The 24,507-nt window shown below is 39.8% G+C and overlaps 1 protein-coding gene and 1 long non-coding RNA gene across 10 annotated transcripts in view; one reads left to right on the forward strand and one right to left on the reverse strand.

Moving 5' to 3' along the window:
* Positions 1-104: 104 nt before the first annotated feature.
* Positions 105-24,507, reverse strand: part of Nav3 (neuron navigator 3) — a 330,800-nt gene continuing 306,397 nt past the window's right edge. For 7 of the 8 annotated variants that reach the window (XM_087557238.1, XM_087557237.1, XM_087557236.1 and 4 more), the window contains 7 exons: positions 23,569-23,804; positions 16,936-17,090; positions 12,052-12,123; positions 11,225-11,421; positions 10,208-10,326; positions 7,119-7,322; positions 108-2,749 (listed from right to left, as the gene is read on the reverse strand). In XM_087557238.1, coding sequence (XP_087413364.1) covers positions 2,630-2,749; positions 7,119-7,322; positions 10,208-10,326; positions 11,225-11,421; positions 12,052-12,123; positions 16,936-17,090; positions 23,569-23,804 — 1,103 coding nt within the window. In that variant the 3' untranslated portion in view covers positions 108-2,629. 8 annotated transcript variants of the gene reach the window in all.
* On the forward strand, positions 4,783-24,384 carry LOC120093801 (uncharacterized). 2 transcript variants are annotated; one of them, XR_015625316.1, is made up of 6 exons: positions 4,783-4,960; positions 7,181-7,265; positions 16,959-17,136; positions 21,075-21,246; positions 21,555-21,831; positions 24,117-24,384. It is a non-coding gene; the product is annotated as an uncharacterized LOC120093801 (long non-coding RNA). The 2 variants fall into 2 exon arrangements; XR_015625315.1 differs by lacking the exon at positions 24,117-24,384 and having other exon boundaries at positions 4,785-4,960; positions 21,555-21,886.

The raw sequence follows: 24,507 nt of genomic DNA on the forward strand, positions 1-24,507 counted from the left end.
GCAGATCCCTAATGATGGCATATTAATAGTGAAGAAACATTTTATGACTTGACATGTCCCTGCACATAAGTATTCAAAATGCCCCCTTACAGAGACACCACACCTTGTTGTCAATAAATAATTCCACTTTAATGGCAAAGTAATAATTTAGACAGATACAGGGTGCACATTTGCAAAAAAATATATGCAAGCTGGTTTACAAGCTAGGGGTGGGACAATAAACCAATAGAAAATACATCATCCAGTTAGATCCATTGACACCAAGTACTTATTGTTGGGGCTTTACAAAGACTACAAAACTTTTCAGATGATTTCTTTCACTGCTTCTTGCTATTTACATGATATGTTACATCAAAAAATGTACAAAATATAAAATGTATACAGACAAATGTTTCACAAACTAGTTTAAATTGTAAACTAGGTGTACCTACTGGGATGTACTGCAGGAAGTTCTGTTTATGCTCATGTGTGGACTGTATGTCTCAGAATGGCAGGGAAAGATGAGCGGTTTCCTTAGCTCACACATCATACAAGGGCAACGAGCCACTCATCCAGCTCCACGGATTGATGTTGCACAATAGATTTGATCCACAGTTGAGGTTCCAAAGTCAGGGTGACAATTTCTGTGTGCATAAGTTCAGCCTGATATCCCTCGGGGCAGTAGCACCGTGTAAGGACCTATATACTTAGCGACATCCTGAAATCTGCACAGATACCTTGTGTTGTTCAGTTTGCTCTATAGAAACCAACCCAAAGGTGGTCACAGAGGGTAGCACCAATAACATGTCCTCAAAGGCACACAGAGCTTTGTCTATACCGTGGCATAGACCTCAGGTTTCATAAACTTTGAACCCGTCCTCTGTGGGTGGTGTACCTTTACCAGTGACTGATTTCACACACTGTCTTCATAGCCCGCCACGAGATATGTATGTTCAGATAGTCACTCATCCAAAATTGTACCGGCCTCATGTACAGTTCTGAAGCATGCGCACTCTAGCACTGATGGCCCCTGCATTGTCACAACAACTTGTTAAGTACAGGACAAACACACCAGATAATAACAGCTTCGAGGGTTTGCATTCTGTATTGGCTTGCAGCATACAGGGAGCCTCAGCAGGTGAGACACCTCTTAACACCAACAGGATAAAATACAATTTTCGTTTGTGTTTGATTTTGAATTTGTGCAAGTTTGGAAAAAAAATCATTATTTACAATACCTACCCAGTAGACTGTGCAAATCTAACCTTCTTGTACAGTATAAATGCTTCCTCTTCCACAGTGACTGACCACATCAGTGTTCCTTAATGCAGAATGTCTCGTGTATGACGGTAACACTCCAAACAACATGCGCCCGAAACTAACTTTTGTGTCTTTGAAAGATAAACACGAGGGAGGGAAAGCCAAAGAGTTGTGCTCACGCTGAATCCAGTGCTTGTAGTTCAACTGGATCCAGATTAGGAATCTCCCACCTTCCGAAATGCTTTCATTTAGAACTAGGTGGAATGAAGCCACATGTCTCTGCTTTTAAGGGATGGCCAAAGAAGGGTTCTATGGTTCTCGAATGATTTGCAGGATAGGCAAAGAAATATCTTCCCTCTTAAGATAAAAATACTGATCTTTCTCCTATCCATTTCTTCAAGAAAAGGAAAGTTAAAAATAAAATGATATACAGAAATGAGGCTGCTGTGTTAACTGGTGTGTTGCTTGGTTGTCAATGAAGAGACAGTGGAAATTACCAATGGTTTAGTATTGAAGCGGACTGTTGAAACTGTTGGAGAAATCTGGTTTAAGGCAGTGAGACAGCACCATAGAAAAATGTTCCTTCTTTCACTGAAAAGGCTCGAACAAATAAAGCCCTAAAAAGCCTTTTGTCAGTGTTGACTAATAATTGGTATAAAACTCTGGTTCAGGGAGTTGGCAGGTGGTTTGAAAAGACCACTGTGGTAAAAACAACCTTATAAAACCCATGACTCATACCCTAAGAGAGGAGCTCGAGACGGTGAGAAGGAATGGCGCTTCCCATTAGCTACAGGACTTTTTATTTTCTGGTGGGTGCACAATTCCCTTTGTGCTTATGGAGGACTGGCCTCTTGGGTTCCTTCTGCAGTGAGTGAGCACAGAACACAAACTCTACTGGGGCCTTGTCACCAGCACCGTGTGGCACAAAGGAGGTTCCATGGATCAGAAGGATCCTGCCTGAGAAGGGCAGCCTCCGCCCCGAGGAAACAAAAGAAAGGCACAAAAAAAAAAAAAAAAAAAGACAGAAAAGAAAAAGAAAAAAATAGGCCTGCACTGTAAACTTTGAAAGAGGAAGAAAATAAAGTCCAGTCTCACTATCCCGTGTGTAATCTACTTGGTTGCCTCATCTTTAGGGCCCTTCCCAATTGAGTAATGGAGCCCTTGCTAACCTCCATGGCTATAAAACTGCCTAGCAATAAAATAAACTTAAGCTCCCATTTCATTTTCGCATCTTGGCAGTTCCAACCTAATTCTGCTGCCTCCTTGGAGACCACAACTCTGGGTCAGGGCCCTGGACAGGGCACTTTCATACTGGCAGTGGTTTAGTGACAATACCTGTCTTTTAAACACCTTTTGAAAAGCATAGTCCTTTGCCTAACTCTTTCACCCTTTAGAGGGTGGATTCAATAGATGTATCCAAAATGTCTTCATGGTGGCTGACGCTGTCACTGTCACAGCTCTGTGTGCCCGGGTAATTGGCTGCTTCTTGGAGCTTCATTAGCATATTCATCTGAAGAAAGCAAAAGAGACATCCTTGTGAGCAACCATGCATTGAGCCAGCCAGCCCCAGAATGAGCAGGGCCCTCAGCCATCTCAGAGAACTGTCTCTTCTCATCCCATCCAAATGAAAATGCACATAACAGTTATTGGTTTCTGCTCACCAACCTGGCTCTTAAATTGTTTCTCTCAAACATAAGTACAGCTCTAATCCAGAAGAACAAAATAGGGCCGTAAGATAACTCTTTTATTTGGGGCTGTGAATGAATGCTACTTCAGCAGGGAAACTGGAAAGGAAACCCTATCACAGCTGGACATCTGGGTTAGTTGCTGGAGAGCGAGCCAAGCTTCCCAGCTTTCTGGCTGGGGAGAAACAGAGAGCACCGAATGGCAAATAAAAGTTGTGAGTATACACACACACACACACACACACACACACACACACACACACACACACACACACACACACATGCGCGCGCACAGGCTTGCAAGCACTATCCCTTGAGAGAAGCAGGAGACAACCGAGTGGAATGAAGCCAGCTGCTGCACACAGTACACCATCTGTTATTCAGGAGCTGACCTCAAGAGGGGGTAACTGAAGGAAGCGGACCATGAGCGTTTGAAGAGGGAGAAGGAAAGCATCACTGTCAAGTGTTTGTTGTCACTGAGGCTCTGGCTGAAATATGATTGATACATCACTGAGAACAAAAGCCACCTCCTGGAACAATAGCGGCTGTCTCGAGCATCTCGGCTTCACGGGAGAATTGTAGCATTTGTTCCAGCGGAGGGGACTTGTGCGCGAGAGCACCTGGAGAGGAGGACAGCTCTCCAATGTATTATACAATAAAAGGCTTGGATTTCAATAGATCTGCAGTTCCGCTATTAGAGACGGGAGCTGGGGGAAAAGAAAGCATGTTTAAAAGCGGACTGGGCAAATCGATGGCTCGACAATTTCAGAAGGCACAGGGTAATTGGTGCCTGTCTTCGTGAGGGTCAGGGGCTTGCTTTCTTATTGAGGGTTTCTAAGAGTACAATAAACTTTATATTGCTGAGTGCCAAATACTAACCATAGTTTTTTTTTTTTCCTTCTTCTTCAGCAATCAAAAGTTGTCTTTTACCTTTCAACTCAGGGAACTAGAGAGAAGATAGCTAAAACAAGGTTTCTTGGTCTTCATTCAGAGTATGGATATTTATATGTCAGTAAAAAAAAAATATGTTCAAAAAGCGCTTGGAAAATGCGTAAGGAATTAGTAATCATCAATTCCAGCAGGAATGTCATTCTGACAAGGAGGTTTCTGAAATCATTATAGAGGATTTTGAAATCATTTTTGATAATTTTCAGGGCATTTTTTCAACAGTATTTCAGCCGTAACTCCTACGACGTATTAAACCACCTACACAGGAGTATGAGATAAAAGTAGTTTGTGAAAATGTCTGAAGCTTAAAGCATATTATACTGAAGCTGGTTTATAAAGGAGAAATGTGTTTGAGCTCTCTCCTGACTTAAAAAGAGACTATACAATATCCTCTGACCACAGTAGGCTCCAGGCATACGTGGCACGGATGCATGCACATGTGTATGCACACACATACACACACATACACACGCAGGCAAAATTTTCATATACATAAAATAATAAATAAAAGAAATGGTGCTATACAGTAAGTTCAATTAACATAATTCCCCCATCTGAGATCTGTAATAAATACATACAATGAGATTTACTCTATGACTAATGGTTATTTGTAGAGAGCGGCCCGGCGAAACAAAGATGGCGCCGACATCCAGCCTTGTCTGGATATAAACGACTTACTGCGCATGTGTAGGCTTGTCCCCTTGCTAGGGCTCCCTCTAGTGGTGAACAGCGGTACTACACATGTGCGGTTTATACACCAGGTGTTAGTTGACCGTTAATATGCTAATGAGGTGATTCATTCTCCGCCAATCCCTGGAGGACAAGTAGTGGGGTGATCCAAGCCCCACCAATCCCTGAGAGATAATTAGCATACTGTTGTCTATATAAGCCGAGCGATTTTGCTGCTCAGGGTCCCTGTTCAAGAGAGCTGTAACACTAAGAAAGCTATAACACTAAGAAGAGCTGTAACACAGTAAAGGCTTGTTCGCAGAAGAATCCTGTTGCCGCGCGTCGTTCTTACTGGCGGGACATTAGGCGCGCGACAGTTATTCTTTTATATATTGAACTAAAGACATCATATAAGGAAGGTAGGTTTATATATCACTCAATTATCCTTATGATCAACCTAGAATCTCTGTGTCCCCTGGTCTCCTTGGTATCCTCTGTCTACTCACAGCCAAGATAATACCTATTACTTTACCATGTCCTTCAGTGTGCCTCACACTGCCAGTTACCCCAACACCATGCTCCGCCTTCTGCTATGTTACTAGAAGGTTCTTAAGCAACTACAAATCTAAACAGATACACACTAGTCAGAAATACTCACCAGCTGTCCAGTCAGTGTGATAAAGTTTTAACTACCCGTAAAAATAAAATGGCTCCATGTGACCTAACAGTTGGATAAGTCTACCATTTAATTCTTCCAACCAACTGATATTTGGCCTCCAACTCTTGATTTTCACTGTGCTGCTTGGCAGTGTCCTGTGTGATGTTTCCTCAGTGTGAGAGGCTCCACATTCAACCACATGAAAATGGCCAATGCCTGTTTCAACATCCAGCTTAACCATGCCATCTGTGAAGTCCCTTAACAGACTCACAACTTGGCCTACCGTGTCGTCTCCTACATCTTAGGCAGTTTATGCAGGCACACATCTCCCACCACCCCTGGGCTATGTCCTTTTAGAACTGTAAGTGATTCCCACTCTGATCACTAAATCTTAGCATTCAGTATGCATGAGCCAAGACAATGTTGTGGTGATGATGTCTGCTTCAGTTTTAAAATAATGTTCAGCGTAGCAGAACACCTAATCCCTGTTAAGATTCAAAACCACAATCCCGACAATGGTAATTCCCCTACTAGGATTTGTTATTTAGGTTAACGGCAATACATTTTTGTTTTCCAGCAACGATTATAAAAATACACAAAAGCAGAGGCAGAGATGGCAAATATGTGTTCACAATAGAATAAATCTGAACCTCAGTTTAGTATTAGGTGATACCGTCTGGCACTGAGAAAGCAGGACAGTGGTTTCCTCTTGAGGTTCTCACTAGTAACATACTACAAAAGTACAAAGCAGGTGTACTAAAAATAGCTTTATTCCTAATTATAATATATACTTAACATTTTCATATCTGTGTTCTATATTATTACATAAACTATTTAGTGCTTCTAAAATTAAAATTACATGCACTGGTAGCAACAGTACCTCCCTTTCTATTGTCACAGAGATGGCACTGGCTCTTCTCTGAGAGTACCGGGATTCAGTTCCAAGCACCCATATGTCAAGACACTGTAACACTAGGTACAGGAGATCTGAAACTCTCACACAGACATAAATGCAGATAAAATATCTGTGATGGTTTGTATATGCTCGGGCCCAGGGAGTGGCATAATTAGGAGGTGTGGCCTTGTTAGAGTGGGTGTGGCCTTTTTGGAGTAGGTGTGTCCTTGTTGGAATCATTGTGGGCGTGGTCTTTAAGAACCTCATCCTAGCTGCCTGGAAGTCAGTCTTCTCCTAGCAGCCTTCAGATGAAGATGATGAACTCTCAGCTCCTCCTGCACCATGCCTGCCTGGATGCTGCCATGCTCCTGCCTTGATGATAATGGACTGAACCGCTGAACCTGTAAGCCAGTCCCAACTAAATGTTGTCCTTATAAGACTTGCCTTGGTTGTGATGTCTGTTCACAGCAGTAAAATCCTAACTATGACAGCAACGTTGCACATAAAAATAAATAAGTCTTAAAACAAAAGAGTTTACCCTTCAAAACTGAAAGCAACAGAGAACTCACTGTATATTTAATTAGGCTAGCTAATACATATAGTAAATAGTTCTTTGTTCTGTGTACATTTGATTATGTTTTTATCTATGAACAAACTTCAGTTTTCTCTTAAATACCACAATCTAGTAGATTGTGGTAATATTTAATATACTGATCATCTAAATATCAACATAATTTAATATATAATCAGAGAAAAATTATAGTCATGGGATTTGTCCCAGTTTCAGGGTTTCTTACACTTTAATTCTAGATAAACATATTTTATTGTTGTTGATTTTATTTCAACCAGGGAGACTGCACTAAAGGCAACAGTTTATGTGATTAACCCTTATTAGGCAGGTTCCTTATATCACCTAACATAGCTGGCCTTTGATACTGATATCTAAGTGCTAATAACTGCACATTTACAGTCTTAAAAATAACTACACTGACTCATCTAGAAAAGAACGACCAGACAGCCTTACCAAGGGGTCCCCCTCTGTGTCAGTCTGGGGAATGTGCTTTGACGTTGTGGCTTCCTTTGTAGATGTGCAGCCCTCGTACCCAACATCTTCTGGTCGCAGCTGCAGCAATGCTGGGCCCTCCTGAGGCAAGGACGCAGAACTCCACGGGTATGTGTCAAGGACCCACTTGGAGGGATCTTCCCATGGTGCACGTTTACCATACATCTAAAGGTTCACCACAAACACAAAGAGCATTTCTATTAGATGAAAAAAATCAAGTCAATGCCAAACAGGTGGCTATTTTCACATATGTTTCAAGAAAATCACCCATGAGCTAAACATGTCCATCTACAAAGCTCACTTGATAATTACATGTTCTACAGAACAGAAGGAAGAACCTGATGTGGAGGGAAGCATGAAGGAGGTGCACTGTAAGGAAATATAGACATCAGTGCACACGTTTATTTTACCAATAACTTTACAAATGCAGGTGAAACAAACAAACATCTCATTTTGTTTTGATAAACAAAAGTTAAATTTTGGAGAGGTCTGAGAAACAAAATCCATTTCTTTCAATGAAGGGAGTTCTGAACCAAAATGTACTTTGGAAGGATGACGAATGAAAGAAAAAGAAGGCTTTTCTCATCCACGTACGGTGATAACCATTTTCCTCTAATAACCTCATAATTCTATTGCTTCCTGTTGGGAGACATTTTTATATGTTTATAAATAAGAACACTGAGAAAAGAGGGGTAAAAATGGAAACCCAAGTATGAATTCTATACGAATCTATAGGAACACAATAAGCTTAATAAGAAAGAAATGCAAGAGACTGCACAGAGCAGCATCAGGAGGATGCCAGGGAACAGGTAGATCCAGGACTTTCTAAGTTAGGGACACAGCTGGCATCAAACTACGGAGAGGGCAGAGGATGCTGAGATTTTTATAAAGACATAAGGCCATGAGAATATGGACAGAGATGCCACACCTAGGAAGAGGCAAGTGTCCTTTCTTTGCCCTTGTGACCTGTGCCACTGAGGACCATGCTGGATTTCAAGTGCTTTAGTGTCACGACCTCAGAGGGCGATGTGTGGTTTATTCAGTGATGATGGCATTTTCAGTGAGACAAAGAAAAATATAGGCATTGCGGGCACACGTCCATGGAATACTTTTAGGTTTCTCTGGAATCCATATTAAAGTTTGAATCTGTGACAATATGAAGCTATCTAGGTCCCAATATTCCTTCTGGAAGAAGAGACAGAGGCAGAGATCTAAAGATTATTTTCTGTCTGTCGGTTTGTTTTGTTTTGTTTTGTTTTAATAGCTCTCATTTTGGAGCAGGAAGTTTTGTCTCAGCTAAACACTGTTTAATCTAGGGTAGAAAATACAGATATGTATACAGCTAATTAAAATTTAAAAAATGTACAATTCATAGAAAGTTTGTGTTGAGGGAATGGAGGGCTGGCTGGCTCAGCAGTCAAGAGTACCAGCTACTCCTCTAAAGGAGCCAGATTCAATGCCTATAACAGGGATGGCAGCTTACAGCCTTTCTAAACTCCAGGTCCAGGGGAACTGACACCTTTTCCTGGCTTCTAATAGCACAAGGCACATATGTATTACACATACCTAAGTTCTAGCAAAACACTCATACGCATAGAATGAAAACGCTAGGTAACACTAAAACAAGACAGTTTATTATTGTTGTTATCATTTTACAAAATGTGGTGGCTAGAACTGACATAAGAAAGACTTGAGTTTGTATAAACAACCGGAGCCAATTTTTAACAATCAGCCAGGGCAAAGAGCATCCGGAACACAGAAAGTGAATGTTCTAAGAGGACAAATAGAAACACCCAGGAGGAACCGATTTGATTGCTAACATTTCAAGAACGATGGAATTATCAGGAGAATAACTCAGACAGTGCGTGAGCCACATCCTTTCCAAACTGGTCATGTGGCAGAGAGCAGCCCCCATATGGCTTCTCAGCAGGCACGAGCCTTCATCCAAAAATGACTTTCCCTTTCCGTTCCTCCAAACAGAGAGACTCAGGGTCCTTTCTGCACTTCTTCCTCTAGGCTAAGGTCCTTTGACCTTAGTGGATGCAAGGGCAGCGTATGACCTTTTCTGCTTTAGCGGTCACAGCTGGAGTTCTCCCAGAGTCCGACTACCCAAATTCTTCCACACAGTAAAGGTTTCAACTTCAACAAGAACTGTGCATCCATTCGGAGGGTACTTTTCTCCCCTCATCCACATGCTGGCTCACAACTTGATCCTCTATACCTACAGGGTAGCTGATTCAGTGTTCACACTAACCTAGCACCATATGTCAGGATCCGAGGCCAGAAGCTAGAGGTATATGTGACTTCTGTTTTAGAGGTTATGATTTTTCAATGATAGTAACTCTCACTCAATGGAAGCTTTACACACTTATAATGATCAAGTAAGAGTTTTATAAGTATTATTTAATATAAAGTCTGTTTATCTCCCAAGCTAAAATCTAAGGAAATTATGCAATTTATGTATCACCTCTTTAAGGCTTCTAAGACTTCTGTTGCTTTTTATTTGTTAGCAAGCAAACGTGAAATAAGACACGATATATATATGTATATATAATTTATTTATATGAAAATTATATCTGGAGAGCAAATAATTCACCGAAATATAAGTTTAAAAATATGATTACTATAAATGTGTTTTTATAAATGATAATAGGAATTCTTTGAATAAATGAAGTTTGAAAGACCAGCTCACATTGTACACTGAACAATTTTTTTTTTTTTTTTTTTTTTTGGTTCTTTTTTTCGGAGCTGGGGACCGAACCCAGGGCCTTGCGCTTCCTAGGCAAGCGCTCTACCACTGAGCTAAATCCCCAACCCCTGAACAATGGTTTTTGAAAATTCATGAGATGCAAAACATTAACAGACATACTACTGCATATTCGTCACCAGACATACCGCTGAGCATTTCTTGCCCCCTACTTTAATTTCCCACATAAATAGCCAAATAAATAAATAGTTTTTTTTTAATAATGTGGCTTTCTTTTCTTTCTTTCCACGTTGGTTTATTATTTATTTGCTTCATTTCTCTAAACAGTAATACAGTACTCTACCTGTAGGCCTTCCCTCACTGCCTCCAGAACATAAGGTACCAAGGAATAATTCCAAAGATCCATGAACCACACCCTAGAACCTTCCACATCCATGGGGCAAGGAAGGAAGAGCCGAGGACCTGAGAAAAAACAAATGATACAGTGCTGCAGAAGCTTTCCATTTCCCAACACAAACACATGCTCAGATACCTTTTGGAGAAATGCAACATGCATATATTCCTAGAAAATTCCTAACCTGGTTAGCCCAGTGACCATGAAAACCATATTCCTAGAAGAGGGCCTCTCCTTTTTCTGAACAATGAAATATTAATCTAAGGCATAACAGGGATTCATGAGAAATAACAAAATGTCGAATCCAGTCTTGGTTTACAAACTGCGTAGACTTCTATTACATAGAGATGAATGGTTCATGACAAACAGCCATTATTGGCAGAATTTGGAATCAATTATTTGCAGAGTGTGGAATCAGTACACATATCTAAGCTGAGGACAGAGTTCCCGTCTGCAGCTGAGGGTCTTTTGATGATTTCATAGCACTGAGAAATGCCCTTCTGCCCATGAACCTTAAGAAGAGATGTAACAACAAACTGTATCGTGCCCACAAAGAGAGTAATTTGGTTTTATCTTTTAAAAAAAGTGAAAACAAAATTATTTATAAGAAATCCAAGTCCATTCTCTTACAGTTGCAAGTGAATGGGCTAATAGATAAAATATGTAGGTTTTTTTTTTTCTTTTAGAATAAAAACAGTACACTGGGTGGTTCTTCTTTTGAATAGGAATGTAATTTTTAGATACTTTCCTATTGCAAACTTAATTTTACTATTCATAATTGTCAGATGCAATGAAATAAGTACAGATAGAAACTGTCTTAGAAAAAGACAGTTTTAGAAAAGAGAAGAATCTCTTACTCTTTGGAAGCCTAAAAGGACTAGCTTTCCTTGTGATTTTACCACCCAATCTAGTTAGCTTTACCCAGTACTCTCAGTGTCTGCAAAAGGGACTGTTTTAGGAACTTACCAATGGTGACATCAGAAGAACTATGTGTTTCCAAAACACTATTGAGATGATGCCACGTCTTAGGGATCCAATCTATAATTTTGACTAGGTCGTTATTACGTATATTCCTTTCAATTTCCATCTCTATCAGTTTCCTTCGAAGATACCTGCCTAAAAAGCCTTTTACAGGTTCCATGTGATTTGCACATAAAACCCACCTACAAATAAAGAAAAGAAATATCAAGTTCATTTTTTAAAAAATAAGCTAGCTTATTCTTTAAAAATTACTATGAAAATAAGTTATTTTCATAGTAATTTTCATTGCAAGATAAAGCACTGATTGACCCTTGTTAATTAATGGCCACAGTTTGATGCTGCACACATTTAGAAAATCTATTATCCTTAGAGTAATAATACAGCGAATTTTACTTGAGAGCTTCCAAGAAGCTTATGTTCCTGAGAGCCAGTAAGGTGTACACATGCTGAGAAGGCTTCTGTAGCAGAATCATAGATCCTGAAATAGGAGCGCTCTTCAGCCTTCACTTAGAAGCAGAGTGCTCTGTCTTAGCCAGGGAAGTAGTGAGCAGGAAAAGAAACACTTTTGATTACAGATTAAAGATCACAGAATGTCTGCTTAAATGGAGTGCTAGGGGAAGCAAGAATCATCCTCATCCTACAGATCACTTTGGGCAGGATTTTTTGCAGACAAATGTAAAAACAGCCTTCAAGACATTTTTATGATTAGAGAGTAATAAGAACACGTGTACACAAGAGCATACACACACACACACACACACACACACACACACACACACACACACACACACACACATGCTCCAAGTCTTTACCTGAAATTGTGATGTAGTTCTAAATTTGGTGACGAAGACACTCCCTGATTCATGGTTCCAATAATATAAGGACTAGGAAAAATGGAGAATGGAGCATTAGGATGTTCTAGAGGAAAAAGCGATTAGAAGTGTCTTAGAAAAACAATTAAGAAAGATAAACACTATTCTCCCTTTATAGTAGTCTTTTTTTTTTTTTTTTTATTAACTTGAGTATTTCTTATATACATTTCGAGTGTTATTCCCTTTCCCGGTTTCCGGGCAAACATCCCCCTCCCCCCTCCCCTTCCTTATGGGTGTTCCCCTCCCAACCCTCCCCCCATTGCCGCCCTCCCCCCATAGACTAGTTCACTGTGGGTTCAGTCTTAGCAGGACCCAGGGCTTCCCCTTCCACTGGTGCTCTTACTAGGATATTCATTGCTACCTATGGGGTCAGAGTCCAGGGTCAGTCCATGTATAGTCTTTAGGTAGTGGCTTAGTCCCTGGAAGCTCTGGTTGCTTGGCATTGTTGTACTTTTGGGGTCTCGAGCCCCTTCAAGCTCTTCCAGTTCTTTCTCTGATTCCTTCAATAGGGGACCTATTCTCAGTTCAGTGGTTTGCTGCTGGCATTCGCCTCTATATTTGCTGTATTCTGGCTGTGTCTCTCAGGAGCGATCTACATCCGGCTCCTGTCGGTCTGCACTTCTTTGCTTCATCCATCTTGTCTAATTGGGTGGCTGTATATGTATGGGCCACATGTGGGGCAGGCTCTGAATGGGTGTTCCTTCAGTCTCTGTTTTAATCTTTGCCTCTCCCTTCCCTGCCAAGGGTATTCTTTTTCCTCATTTAAAGAAGGAGTGAAGCATTCACATTTTGATCATCCGTCTTGAGTTTCGTTTGTTCTAGGGATCTAGGGTAATTCAAGCATTTGGGCTAATAGCCACTTATCAATGAGTGCATACCATGTATGTCTTTCTGTGATTGGGTTAGCTCACTCAGGATGATATTTTCCAGTTCCAACCATTTGCCTACGAATTTCATAAACTCGTTGTTTTTGATAGCTGAGTAATATTCCATTGTGTAGATGTACCACATTTTCTGTATCCATTCCTCTGTTGAAGGGCATCTGGGTTCTTTCCAGCTTCTGGCTATTATAAATAAGGCTGCGATGAACATAGTGGAGCACGTGTCTCTTTTATATGTTGAGGCATCTTTTGGGTATATGCCCAAGAGAGGTATAGCTGGATCATCAGGCAGTTCAATGTCCAATTTTCTGAGGAACCTCCAGACTGATTTCCAGAATGGTTTTACCAGTCTGCAATCCCACCAACAATGGAGGAGTGTTCCTCTTTCTCCACATCCTCGCCAGCATCTGCTGTCACCTGAGTTTTTGATCTTAGCCAATCGCACTGGTGTGAGGTGAAATCTCAGGGTTGTTTTGATTTGCATTTCCCTTATGACTAAAGATGTTGAACATTTCTTTAGGTGTTTCTCAGCCATTCGGCATTCCTCAGCTGTGAATTCTTTGTTTAGCTCTGAACCCCATTTTTTAATAGGGTTATTTGTTTCCCTGCGGTCTAACTTCTTGAGTTCTTTGTATATTTTGGAAATAAGGCCTCTATCTGTTGTAGGATTGGTAAAGATCTTTTCCCAATCTGTTGGTTGCCGTTTTGTCCTAACCACAGTGTCCTTTGCCTTACAGAAGCTTTGCAGTTTTATGAGATCCCATTTGTCGATTCTTGATCTTAGAGCATAAGCCATTGGTGTTTTGTTCAGGAAATTTTTTCCAGTGCCCATGTGTTCCAGATGCTTCCCTAGTTTTTCTTCTATTAGTTTGAGTGTGTCTGGTTTGATGTGGAGGTCCTTGATCCACTTGGACTTAAGCTTTGTACAGGGTGATAAGGATGGATCGATCTGCATTCTTCTACATGTTGCCCTCCAGTTGAACCAGCACCATTTGCTGAAAATACTATCTTTTTTCCATTGGATGGTTTTGGCTCCTTTGTCAAAAATCAAGTGACCATAGGTGTGTGGGTTCATTTCTGGGTCTTCAATTCTATTCCATTGGTCTATCTGTCTGTCTCTGTACCAATACCATGCAGTTTTTATCACTATTGCTCTGTAATACTGCTTGAGTTCAGGGATAGTGATTCCCCCTGAAGTCCTTTTATTGTTGAGGATAGCTTTAGCTATCCTAGGTTTTTTGTTATTCCAGATGAATTTGCAAATTGTTCTGTCTAACTCTTTGAAGAATTGGATTGGTATTTTGATGGGGATTGCATTGAATCTGTAGATTGCTTTTGGTAAAATGGCCATTTTCACCATATTAATCCTGCCAATCCATGAGCATGGGAGATCTTTCCATCTTCTGAGGTCTTCTTCAATTTCTTTCCTCAGTGTCTTGAAGTTCTTATTGTACAGATCTTTTACTTGCTTGGTTAAAGTCACACCGAGGTACTTTATATTATTTGGGTCTATTATGAAGGGTGTCGTTTCCCTAATTTCTTTCTCGGCTTGTAGTCTTTAAGAGGGAAATTTTATAAAGTTAAATTGGAAAGTGACAAAGTAATAGAAATGAAACGTCTGATGGGGATTCTAACTTGAGATTTAACACTGAGGCAAGGTTGCTTCTTCCTCTCCCCATGTGAACCTTAGTGTGTAGATAGATAGATAGATAGATAGATAGATAGATAGATAGATAGATTGATAGATGGGTGGGTGGATAGATGGATGGATACATAGATGGGTAGATATACATGGATGGATAGATAGATAGATAGATAGATAGATAGATAGATAGATAGATAGATAGGTGGGTGGATGGATGGAGACATTGTGGATTTGGTCTAATGCTTATATTATGTTAAATGGGTTTCTGCAGGAGAATCTGCATGTAAGATGCTAAGGGTCCCTGTCCCGAGTTGGTTCTGATTGGTAAATAAAGTTACTGGCAACCAAGGGGTGGGCAGGGAAACAGAGGAGGCAGGTCTTTAGGATTTGTGTGCAAGGTGACCAGGAGAGGAAGGAGTTAGTACCACCAAGCTGTGAAAAGGATCAGGTCCATGTTGTGGTTTGCCCTGAAGTTACTGTATTTTGATGCTAATTCCACTGCCCCAAGGACTGCTGCCTAGTCAAGGACTCAGAACTCAGGTGACTTCACCAGAACCACCTGTCCATTGAATTTGTAAAGTACTGGTGAGGTGCAGGTACAGGATAGAAGGAGGCCTGTCATTGGAGCAGAAGGAAGGATGGGCGGGAGAGAAGTTTGAAGGAAGAGGAGGAGACTAAGGGAGAGAGGCAGAGAAGCCGTGGCAGGACAAGATGGCAGGTGATGTTAAGATTCTGCTCTGTGTATTTACAGGTTGTTATTAATGTTCTCAAGGAATGGATGGTACCGGGCTTTGTATGTTTGAGTGGGCAGTTATATCTTACCAATTGGGTCAAAGATTATTGTGTTGTGTGTTCTTTTATGTGAGGGTTTGAGTGTAGGAAAGCGTGCGACTGGGATGTGTTTCCGCCAAGATACCTAGCAGATATCTTGGGGCACCGATGTGTAGACCCAGAGGGGTAAAAGACACCGTTACTCTATTATTTTTATATTTATACAACCACAGGTCCAGGCCTGAAAAGTACAGAAGAGAGAGCATACCAATCATGTAAGAGCTGACGAAGAGTGGCCCCAGCTCACTGTCCCCCCCTCCCGCTCCCGCTTCCAACAATTGGGTCTAGGACAGCAAAGATGGAATACAGATTTTAGTAAGCAAGGACTCAGGAGTATGGGAGGGGAGGTGTTAGCCATGCGGAGGTTAAGGAGTGGTCCAGTCATTGAGCTGATTAAAGCATATTAAAAATAGGTGTGTGTGTGTGTGTGTGTGTGTGTGTGTGTGTGTGTGTGTGTGTGTGTGTGTGTGTGTGTCTTTAATTCAGGAACTCAGAACACTGGGGCAGGTAGTGGGGAACGCTCAGCTGCAGCAGTGTAGTGATTAAAGTGTGGTAATCAGTTACCACAACAGAGAGGAGAGAAGGGGAGAGGGAGAGAAGGAAAGAGGAAGGAGAGGGAGAGGGGACAGAGGGAGAGACAGAGAAGCTGTGAAGAATAATTACAATGGTTTGTCTACTCTAAATTTTTTTTATTGAGATGGTGCTTCACTATGTAGCCCTGACTCGAATTGAACTCAGAAATATGCCTGCCTCTAAAGTTCTATGATTAGAGGCGAGAGTCATTACATCCAACTCTCACTAGCATCTTATAGCTGGTGTGCTTATTCCAAACCCCTGTTAATGTTCAATTATTTAAAGATTCACTTTAAAACAGATATTTTTAATTTTATTGTATGGGCATGAGTGTTTTGATCTTATGCATGTTTGTGTACCACATGTGTGCCTAATACCCATGAAGGTCAGAAGAGGGTGTCAGATCTCCAGGGACTGGAATGATAAATAGATCATTGTGAGCACCATTTCTTTAGGCACTGGGAATCAAACCCAGGTCCTATGCAAGGACAAGTGACACTATCCATCTCTCCAGACTTCTTAAAGGTTCTTAAAAATATGATGATTTGATTCCTCCTTTAACCTTTACTTTATGCTGATCAATTTACAGTTGCTTGTCACTAGCAAAGATTGATTACTTAAAACACCAATACAATTAAGGTTAATGCCATTTATATTCTGCTCTGTATGTTTTTCTCTGGAGACCATTTTCCAACTAATATGTAAGTTTTCACACTGTTTTATGCCTTGATTTAACATGTACCTTCACTTTGCATAATAAAACATTATAACAATATTATTAGATATTATTATACTAATGGTATTCACTACAAGTATTAAAACATAAAAAGGTATAAAGAAGTAAATGACATCACTGTTTCTAACCTGATTATTCCCATTATTATATGAGCTTACCATTTGTTGTATTTACAATTGAGAAAACCATTGAAGATATCACTCAAGGAACCCACGTGGTGAAGATTATCCAGAATTATGACAACAGGGAGCTCTACCCCATTATTGTCTGCACTGCACTGCTCAGCCAGGTTGGCAAGATACTGCTGCAATTCCTTAAAGACACAGAACATACCCGTCAGAGACGAGGCTCCAGCTCATGTAAGCAAATCCCATTTTGAGAAAGAGCATACGGTGTCCTTCATTTGGGTTTTTCGTTAAAATTCATAAGAAGATTTTTAAATTTGCACAAATTTAAAATGGAGAGGCTCACATTTTAAAGAAAAGAGGGGCAGGAAAGCAGGCAGGCTATTTCCACAGGCTATCTCAAACTGAGAGCATGGGTACCTTCCTTCCTCCTCAGAAGGAAAGCCAGATGAGTTCTAGATAGGAACCCTCATAGTCAGCTATAAGTATTAAGATGCCTTATTGTTTTTGATATTTCAATGAAGTAGATTTTTTTTACCAAAGATATTTCAATTAGAGAATAAAGCCAAAACGACACTTTTTTAAGGTTCCTAATATACTCCCGACATTTTGACTTGAATTATTCAGATGAGTTGAATCTAACAACATAGTCTCAGTACTCAGATAAACAGCAGATACTTATTTATTTATAGGTTGCAGGTGACTGCTGCAATTTTAAACACAGACAGCATTTCCTTTATTTCACGGGACCATTTAGCATCAGCACATGGCATGTCTTGAGCGGCCTTTCATTTCACAGGCATTATTCTTTGCTAATAACTTTGAACCTAAACAGGATAACCAGTTCTCTGATTGACGGTTCTTGCAGATGGGTAGGTCAGGGGCAAAATTAGGTTTCTTAGCATTATCCTAATCAGTAGGAACATTTCCATATGATTTGCATATTTATAATGCCACTTTCAATTTGTAAATCTTGCTCAGGGTTAAAACAATTCCAGGATCCCAATTTCTGTCAGTCAGGTAAACACATGCACCACGCATGCTGGATGCTTCCTCTCTGCATCCATGAAGTTAGGTTAGAAAACTAACAGCCGAGTGGGTGGAGCAATGCAAAGGAGCAGCAGAGGCCCTCAGTGACCTCCATTCAGGTTTTCTGATGAGTTTATAGGGAGATGGCCTGTGATATGAATTGGGAACAATGACTATAACTCCAGCTGCTGAGTTTGAGGTTATTCATTGTTTCAACGTATCTTTATCATGTGCCAGATTCAGTGGGACTAGGAATTCAGAGACCCAGTTTCCTTGTCCCAAGAACTTCCAGTAGATTAGCAGATAACCAAGTCAACAAGAACATCACAATACCATCCAGAAAGTAAAACTCAGGAGACAGCACACTGAGAGCTAAAGGAAGCCTGTCATAGGTTAAAACAGCAGACTATGAGGAGGAAAAAATGGTCAAAATAGGAAGGACAAAAGTAAAAGTTAGAAAGTACAGCTGCAAGATATATAAGGATCTTGTTACAGTGGGACCAAGTGCATGGTTGTGATATGTGAAATGGAAGGGAAAGAAAAAATAGACACTGGATTCATGAACACAGAAGAGAAATGTATCACATTGAAAAGTGTGGACCATAAAACCTTTGTTTGCTAGTCTGTTATTAGTAGGAAAGAGCAATTATTTTGTCATTAAAAGTATATGTTGATAATACATAATATTTTATCTCATCATAATCATTATATGTATTATTTAAGTATATGTTCTATATAAATACATATATAATATACATATATGCATCTATTTTGTATATAATTATAATATGCATATATAATTATATAACATGTATATAATATATATAATGTGTATATACAATTATATTATATATAATATATAATTATATTATAATATATTGTTATAATATAACATATAATATATAATACATAATGTATAATAATAAAAGCATTCAAGATGGTTATTATCTGCAAAGAGGTTTGGCAAGACTTATATAAATATAATTAACCATAAAATGACATTATATTCATATGAATATATGAATATATATTATATTCATTTCATTTTACAACATGTAAAGATGACCCACAGCTTCTGGGAAAGATTTTCAAGGAGCAGAAGTACTTGCCACTATAACTGTACTTTTTTAATGGTTAGGAAATATTTCGATGTTTGAAAAAGGGAGAAGAGCTCTTTACCTAGAAAGGCAGGAATGAGTACAGATATAGAAGAATACAGTATCTACAAAGTAAAGTGCAAAGAGTGAGCTTTGTGAAAGAGAAATGCAGGCAAATAACCTAAGGGGAAGTTAACAATCTGAAATGGAAGGCGAGATAATGCAACATCTCCCATTGACCTCATAGGCATGTAATGCTCAAGGGAAGGAAGTGAGTTAGAACAGGGATTTTTGTGGCACAGAAAGCTGATGAGCCAAGAGAACACAGAGATTGTTGAAGCCAAGGGACATTGTCATGCTAAACAGTAAACGTGTGACAGAAAGCAGCAGAAAACACTGGAGAATTATAATTGAGTGAGATTTTAATTATGAAGAGAGTTTCTATTTCCCACGATGGGAATGGATAGCATAAAGGAGGACTCTTAGGGGGGAGTGAGGCAGGCAGTGAGAAACAGTTGTGGCAGTTTAGTAGAGCAGGTATATGGTTGCCGTAGAAATGGAGGGAAGAGCATGGTCCTCTGATGCCTTTCAGAGCCACATCTGCCATTTCTATAGATAATCTGATCTGATGAAGTAGAACACATCTGTAGGTTGAAAGACTCTCCAGCTGGGGAGGGTGGCATGGTCAATGATACTCAGTTCCTGTCTACCCTCCCAGTCAACACATGGAAGCCACTAGCATTATCCAAAGTGGGGCAGGGGAGGGAGGGAAGGAGGGAGGGGGAAGAAAAGGGGGAGAGAGGGAGAGAGACAGAGAGACAGAGACAGAGAGACACACAGAGAGAGGGAGAGAGAGACAGAGACAGACAGAGACACAGAGAGACAGAGAGAGGGAGAGAGGACAGAATACTGAGAATATTTTTATTTACAGTAGGTAAATAAGTCTGGCAAGCAGTAGAACAGACCAGGGAAGATCTTACCAGCAAAGTAGGAAGGAAAGAAGAAATTGAATTATGAAAGCAATAATTGATAAAAATAGAAAATCAATATTGACATACCCTATGCAAGGAAGCAAGAGAATTCAGACCAGCGTGCAGCACAAATAGAGATTTTTCAGGCCCCTGGAAAGTACTTTGTGACTCTCAGTCCAGTTTATGGGATGCAAATCTTAGGTGGATGGACGGATGAGCTTGCACTAAGCTTTTGCCATCCTTATCAAGGTAGGTAAGAGAGAACACAGCCTGGTGCCAGACAGACCTGGCAATGAGATGACTCCACATCTAGACCAGGAGACCGTGGGCAGCACTACCATTACACGGAGACTGAATCCTTGTTTTCTTGGCTCCTGACTTGAGACACATGACAAATGAATCTGCCAAGGCCAGCTTTCTGTTCTATTCCTACCTAACCTTCCAAGTGGCTTCAGCTGGCCACATACTCTTTTCTAAATCCATTTCCATCCTTCTGGGTCTGTTATATCAAATGTCACAAAGTGTAATTGTTTGTGTGCTCGACTCTCAATCACAATATTCCAGCTGGCAGCTTGAGGGAGGGCTTGCAATGTGGGAAGAGGAACAGAATGTAAAATGAAGAGGTATGGAAACCACGAGGAAACACTTTCCTTTTTCCCTTTGATGGATTATTGTTTGATATCTTTTTTTCTGAGGAAGTGATTTCTGGCCACATCTCTGCTTTGTAATGACATAGCACAAAACCAAGCAGCAATTATAGGGCTCTATGTTTTTATATAGCAAAGACTTACTGTTTTATACCTCCTTAGCATTTTCTTTTGGAAAGATCTACATTCTTCATTGCTACCAATAGCCCAATCTTATGTTGACATTCCTTCTTTATTTACCTCACCCTCCCACTTTAAACTTTTCTCTCAACAACTCCCTAAATGACTGTTAGTTGCTTTAAACTTTAAAATAATAAGCCACATTCTCTTGCCCTACTTCTTCAAGCAGCCTGAGTGACAACTCATTCATACATAACAAACTAAGGGAGAAAAATCAACATCTTTCATTCGTATTTTATGTTTTCCAGATTACTGCTCTATTACTTATTCAAGAGTTTCTTCCCATCACTGCTTCCCAGCGTCATGTTCTATTTAAATATTCCTGAAAATCCTACCCCTGATCATGTAGCTGTAAGAAAATATGAACCGATCTAATAACAATATCTTTGCTCTTCTGAAAGCAAAAAGGTATTAAAATAGGTAAGTAGAAACTATGTAATGACCATTATTAAGAATTTCCCCAAGTATTATTTAAAAATAAATGAAACTGGAAAGATTGTACTTAAATAAATAGATCTTTCAAAAGAGAAACATTTTGTTAGAGGAATTGACCAACTACACATTCCATTGTACAAACTGCATCCTATTTAATTTTAGAGTTGGTAAATTTGATCCCAGCCATGCGCAACATACTCCTCCACTTCATCAGAATGCTTTCGTCTCCTGAATCCTTTCTCCTTCTTTTCTAACTGCGTTTCCCCCTTTGTTTTATTTTTCAAAAAACAAAGAACTTGTGTAGAGTTCTGGCATGTCAACACTGAAGAGGAAAAGCCAAAGAGAACATAGGGTGTGCCCTAGAGACCTCAGAGTTCTTTTATCTTTGGGCTGGAAAGGAAAGCACAGCAGTGACTAAAAGGCTTTCATGTGAAGATATAAAGAAAGAGGATCACAGGAGACATTAAACATGCAGATGGGAACAAATGAGCAACTTTCTACTGAAGCTCAGCGAAGACTCAGGATTTCCCCCTCAGTTTCTATGTCATTCTTCAGGGCAGATGACAAAACGTGAGGCGACCACAATTTGCATAATACTTAATTCCAAGTAAATATTCAGAATTGAGAGGATGCATGTGTTTGAGTTTGAGATACCCACTGCACTCTATGTATATTACTGTTTGGGAATGATTTTGAACCAAGGTTTATGTGTGTCGTAGGAGAGAGGGTATGTACTTGTGCACAAAAATCTTCATTGGGAACAAAGGGTTATAATTAATAATTAATAAGTATGTGTGCTACCTTTGATAGATGTATAATATAACATAACAAGAGAAGACAAAAGAAACACAAAAGAACCCACAAATATTTATCTTTGAGTTCTTACCACAACCCTACAATTTCCTTCATTTAAAGTTTAGAAATCAAAATAAAGGTCTAGAGGAATTCAGTAATAGTTCCTAGTCCCCTCAGTACTTGGTGATCCCTCCCCCACTGGGATGGGTCCATTTAGTTCCACCACTTGGCTTATTTGAAGAATCCATTGGCGTTGGGAGTAACAGTACTTTTGAAAATGTGCAAATCTCAAATACTATGTTCTGTGTCTACTCAGAGGCTTTGCTGTTGTGCACTTACTTGCTAATTAGCAGGCTTCAAGGAACTGACTCTTATCTAGTGTCTACTAATATCATCAATTGACTCATTGACTGAGGTGTTGATACTAGAGGGTCTGATGGAAGAGTGTCCTTGAGACACCTTTAAAGGGCATCCCTATTATTCACAAAACTTCCCTTATTTCTCTCTGATCTCTGGTTACCAGGATACATACATCTCCACCTCACCACGTCCTCTGGGTTCCATGATGTTCTATGTTGCCAGGTTCAGCAAGGGGCCCTGAAGACCACAAACTGAGCTCTCAGACAGTGAGGGAAAGAATAAATCTTTCCTCCCTCTAAGTTTACTACAGCTCTTTTATTACAGTGACAATAATTGACCAACATGTGAAAAGGCTTATAGAGTTGACGTCATCCAAATAGGGCATTTTGAAAACTGTGGCATGACCCTCTCTCACTAGGACTCCATCAATGTAATGGTTATAACAGATGCACTTTCCAAGAGCACTCATGTAGTAGCAGCTGAGATTTTAACACACACAACTGGTAAAACCAGTGTACTGTTATGAGCCTGTTAGCCACCACCTGGTTCCTATTCTAGCACTCTTTACTTTAGTAAACATAGGAGAAAATGCTGGTGAGCCTCACATGACGATGTAAGAACAGAATGGTTGGATTGGTGTAGCTTATTCAAACTGTGGTCTACAGCAACTTTCTTCACTTTCCCAAACTTTTCAAGCAGAATTTCTCTAGAGACATGATATAAGCAAATTATTTCTGCTTTGCCAGATTCTGTGCATTATAGCTATTCCCAAATCAACCTGATTCCTGCAATGTCCCAGTTAATTTATGTCCGTTTATTGATGCTTAAACCAATACAGCCTGGCTCAGCCTGTGAAGTCATTTAACTCTCTTGTTTCCATAGCACCGCAGATACCAGCTGCCCTTTGTGTCTAACCCTTTGTGCAAATACATCTAAGGGAAATCAGCAACAGAGGTTCTGACATCTCATAAACCCATGGCCTTTCCAAGTGACTTTCCAAATGACTGTTCGCACAACCAGCTTTTGTATGCACATTAGTTAAAGCAGAGTTTGTCCATCTACTAGATTATAATTTTAGTGGACAGCATCAATGGTCATTATTTTCTTATGTGAAATGCAGGTTGCCCCTAAGTTTAAACCCTGGTGGCTTACCTTACTTGACTTGTGGTCCACATTGAAAGTAGCAATTGCATCCTCTGTCTTTTTCCTCCCAGATTTGGTTATTACATATTCAGCAAGTTTGTTTGCTAAATAGGTCTTTCCGGTACCACTTGGTCCTGAGAGTATAATTCTGTGGTGCTCCATCAGCAAATTAAAGTACCTTTGGGTAATTGGTTTAGGAATCAGCGTATCAAAAACAAAACTGTCCAAACTATTTTCTTCTACCCCTGAAGGAAGAAACAAAGGGGGTAATAGGCATTATTGTTTCAGGGAAATAACTGAAACATATTATTAAGCCAAAATAAAGCCTCGTTAGGCATAGAAGTGTGCCCTTACAAAGTAATTTTGTAGCTATTTCTAACTCACATGCATCGGGTATCATTAGAAAAGAGGACATATTGATTAGAAGGTACAGTGAAAATCTAAGCTGTTTCCTTCACTGCCACCTGCATAATTCTATTACTGCTTAGAGAACAAAAGATATAAATTTAATTTTGTTAAAATAATCATTTATTTATTAAAAATAATTTGTCTTACAGCTGTATTTACAGTGTTTCATTTGAAAGGGAGAGATGTAACATTCTATAGAAGCAAGATGGGGAAATAGCTGCGAGTAGTGAGTAAAAGGCAATATGAGTTCAAGGCCAGCAGAGACGACATGCTGAAACCCAGTTTCGAAAAGCCAGAACTAAAGAGGATAATCCTTGCCTTCCTCCCCATGTGTATTAGCTTCTGTCAGTCATAAAAGCTGTATAACCCTTTATGCTTTGGAAAAAATACAAATTACAGTATTTGGTAAAGGATTAAGAAGAGAGCAACATTGTTTTTTCTTACTAACCCAATTACTTTCATCATAAAACCAACTATTGACTAATCCCTCTATTATCCCACAGTTTATGTAGGCACCTTCTCATTCTTTTTTTAAAAAAT

Source organism: Rattus norvegicus, chromosome 7 (assembly GCF_021556685.1).
Source record: "Rattus norvegicus strain SHRSP/BbbUtx chromosome 7, alternate assembly SHRSP_T2T, whole genome shotgun sequence".
NCBI classification, from domain to species: domain Eukaryota; kingdom Metazoa; phylum Chordata; class Mammalia; order Rodentia; family Muridae; genus Rattus; species Rattus norvegicus.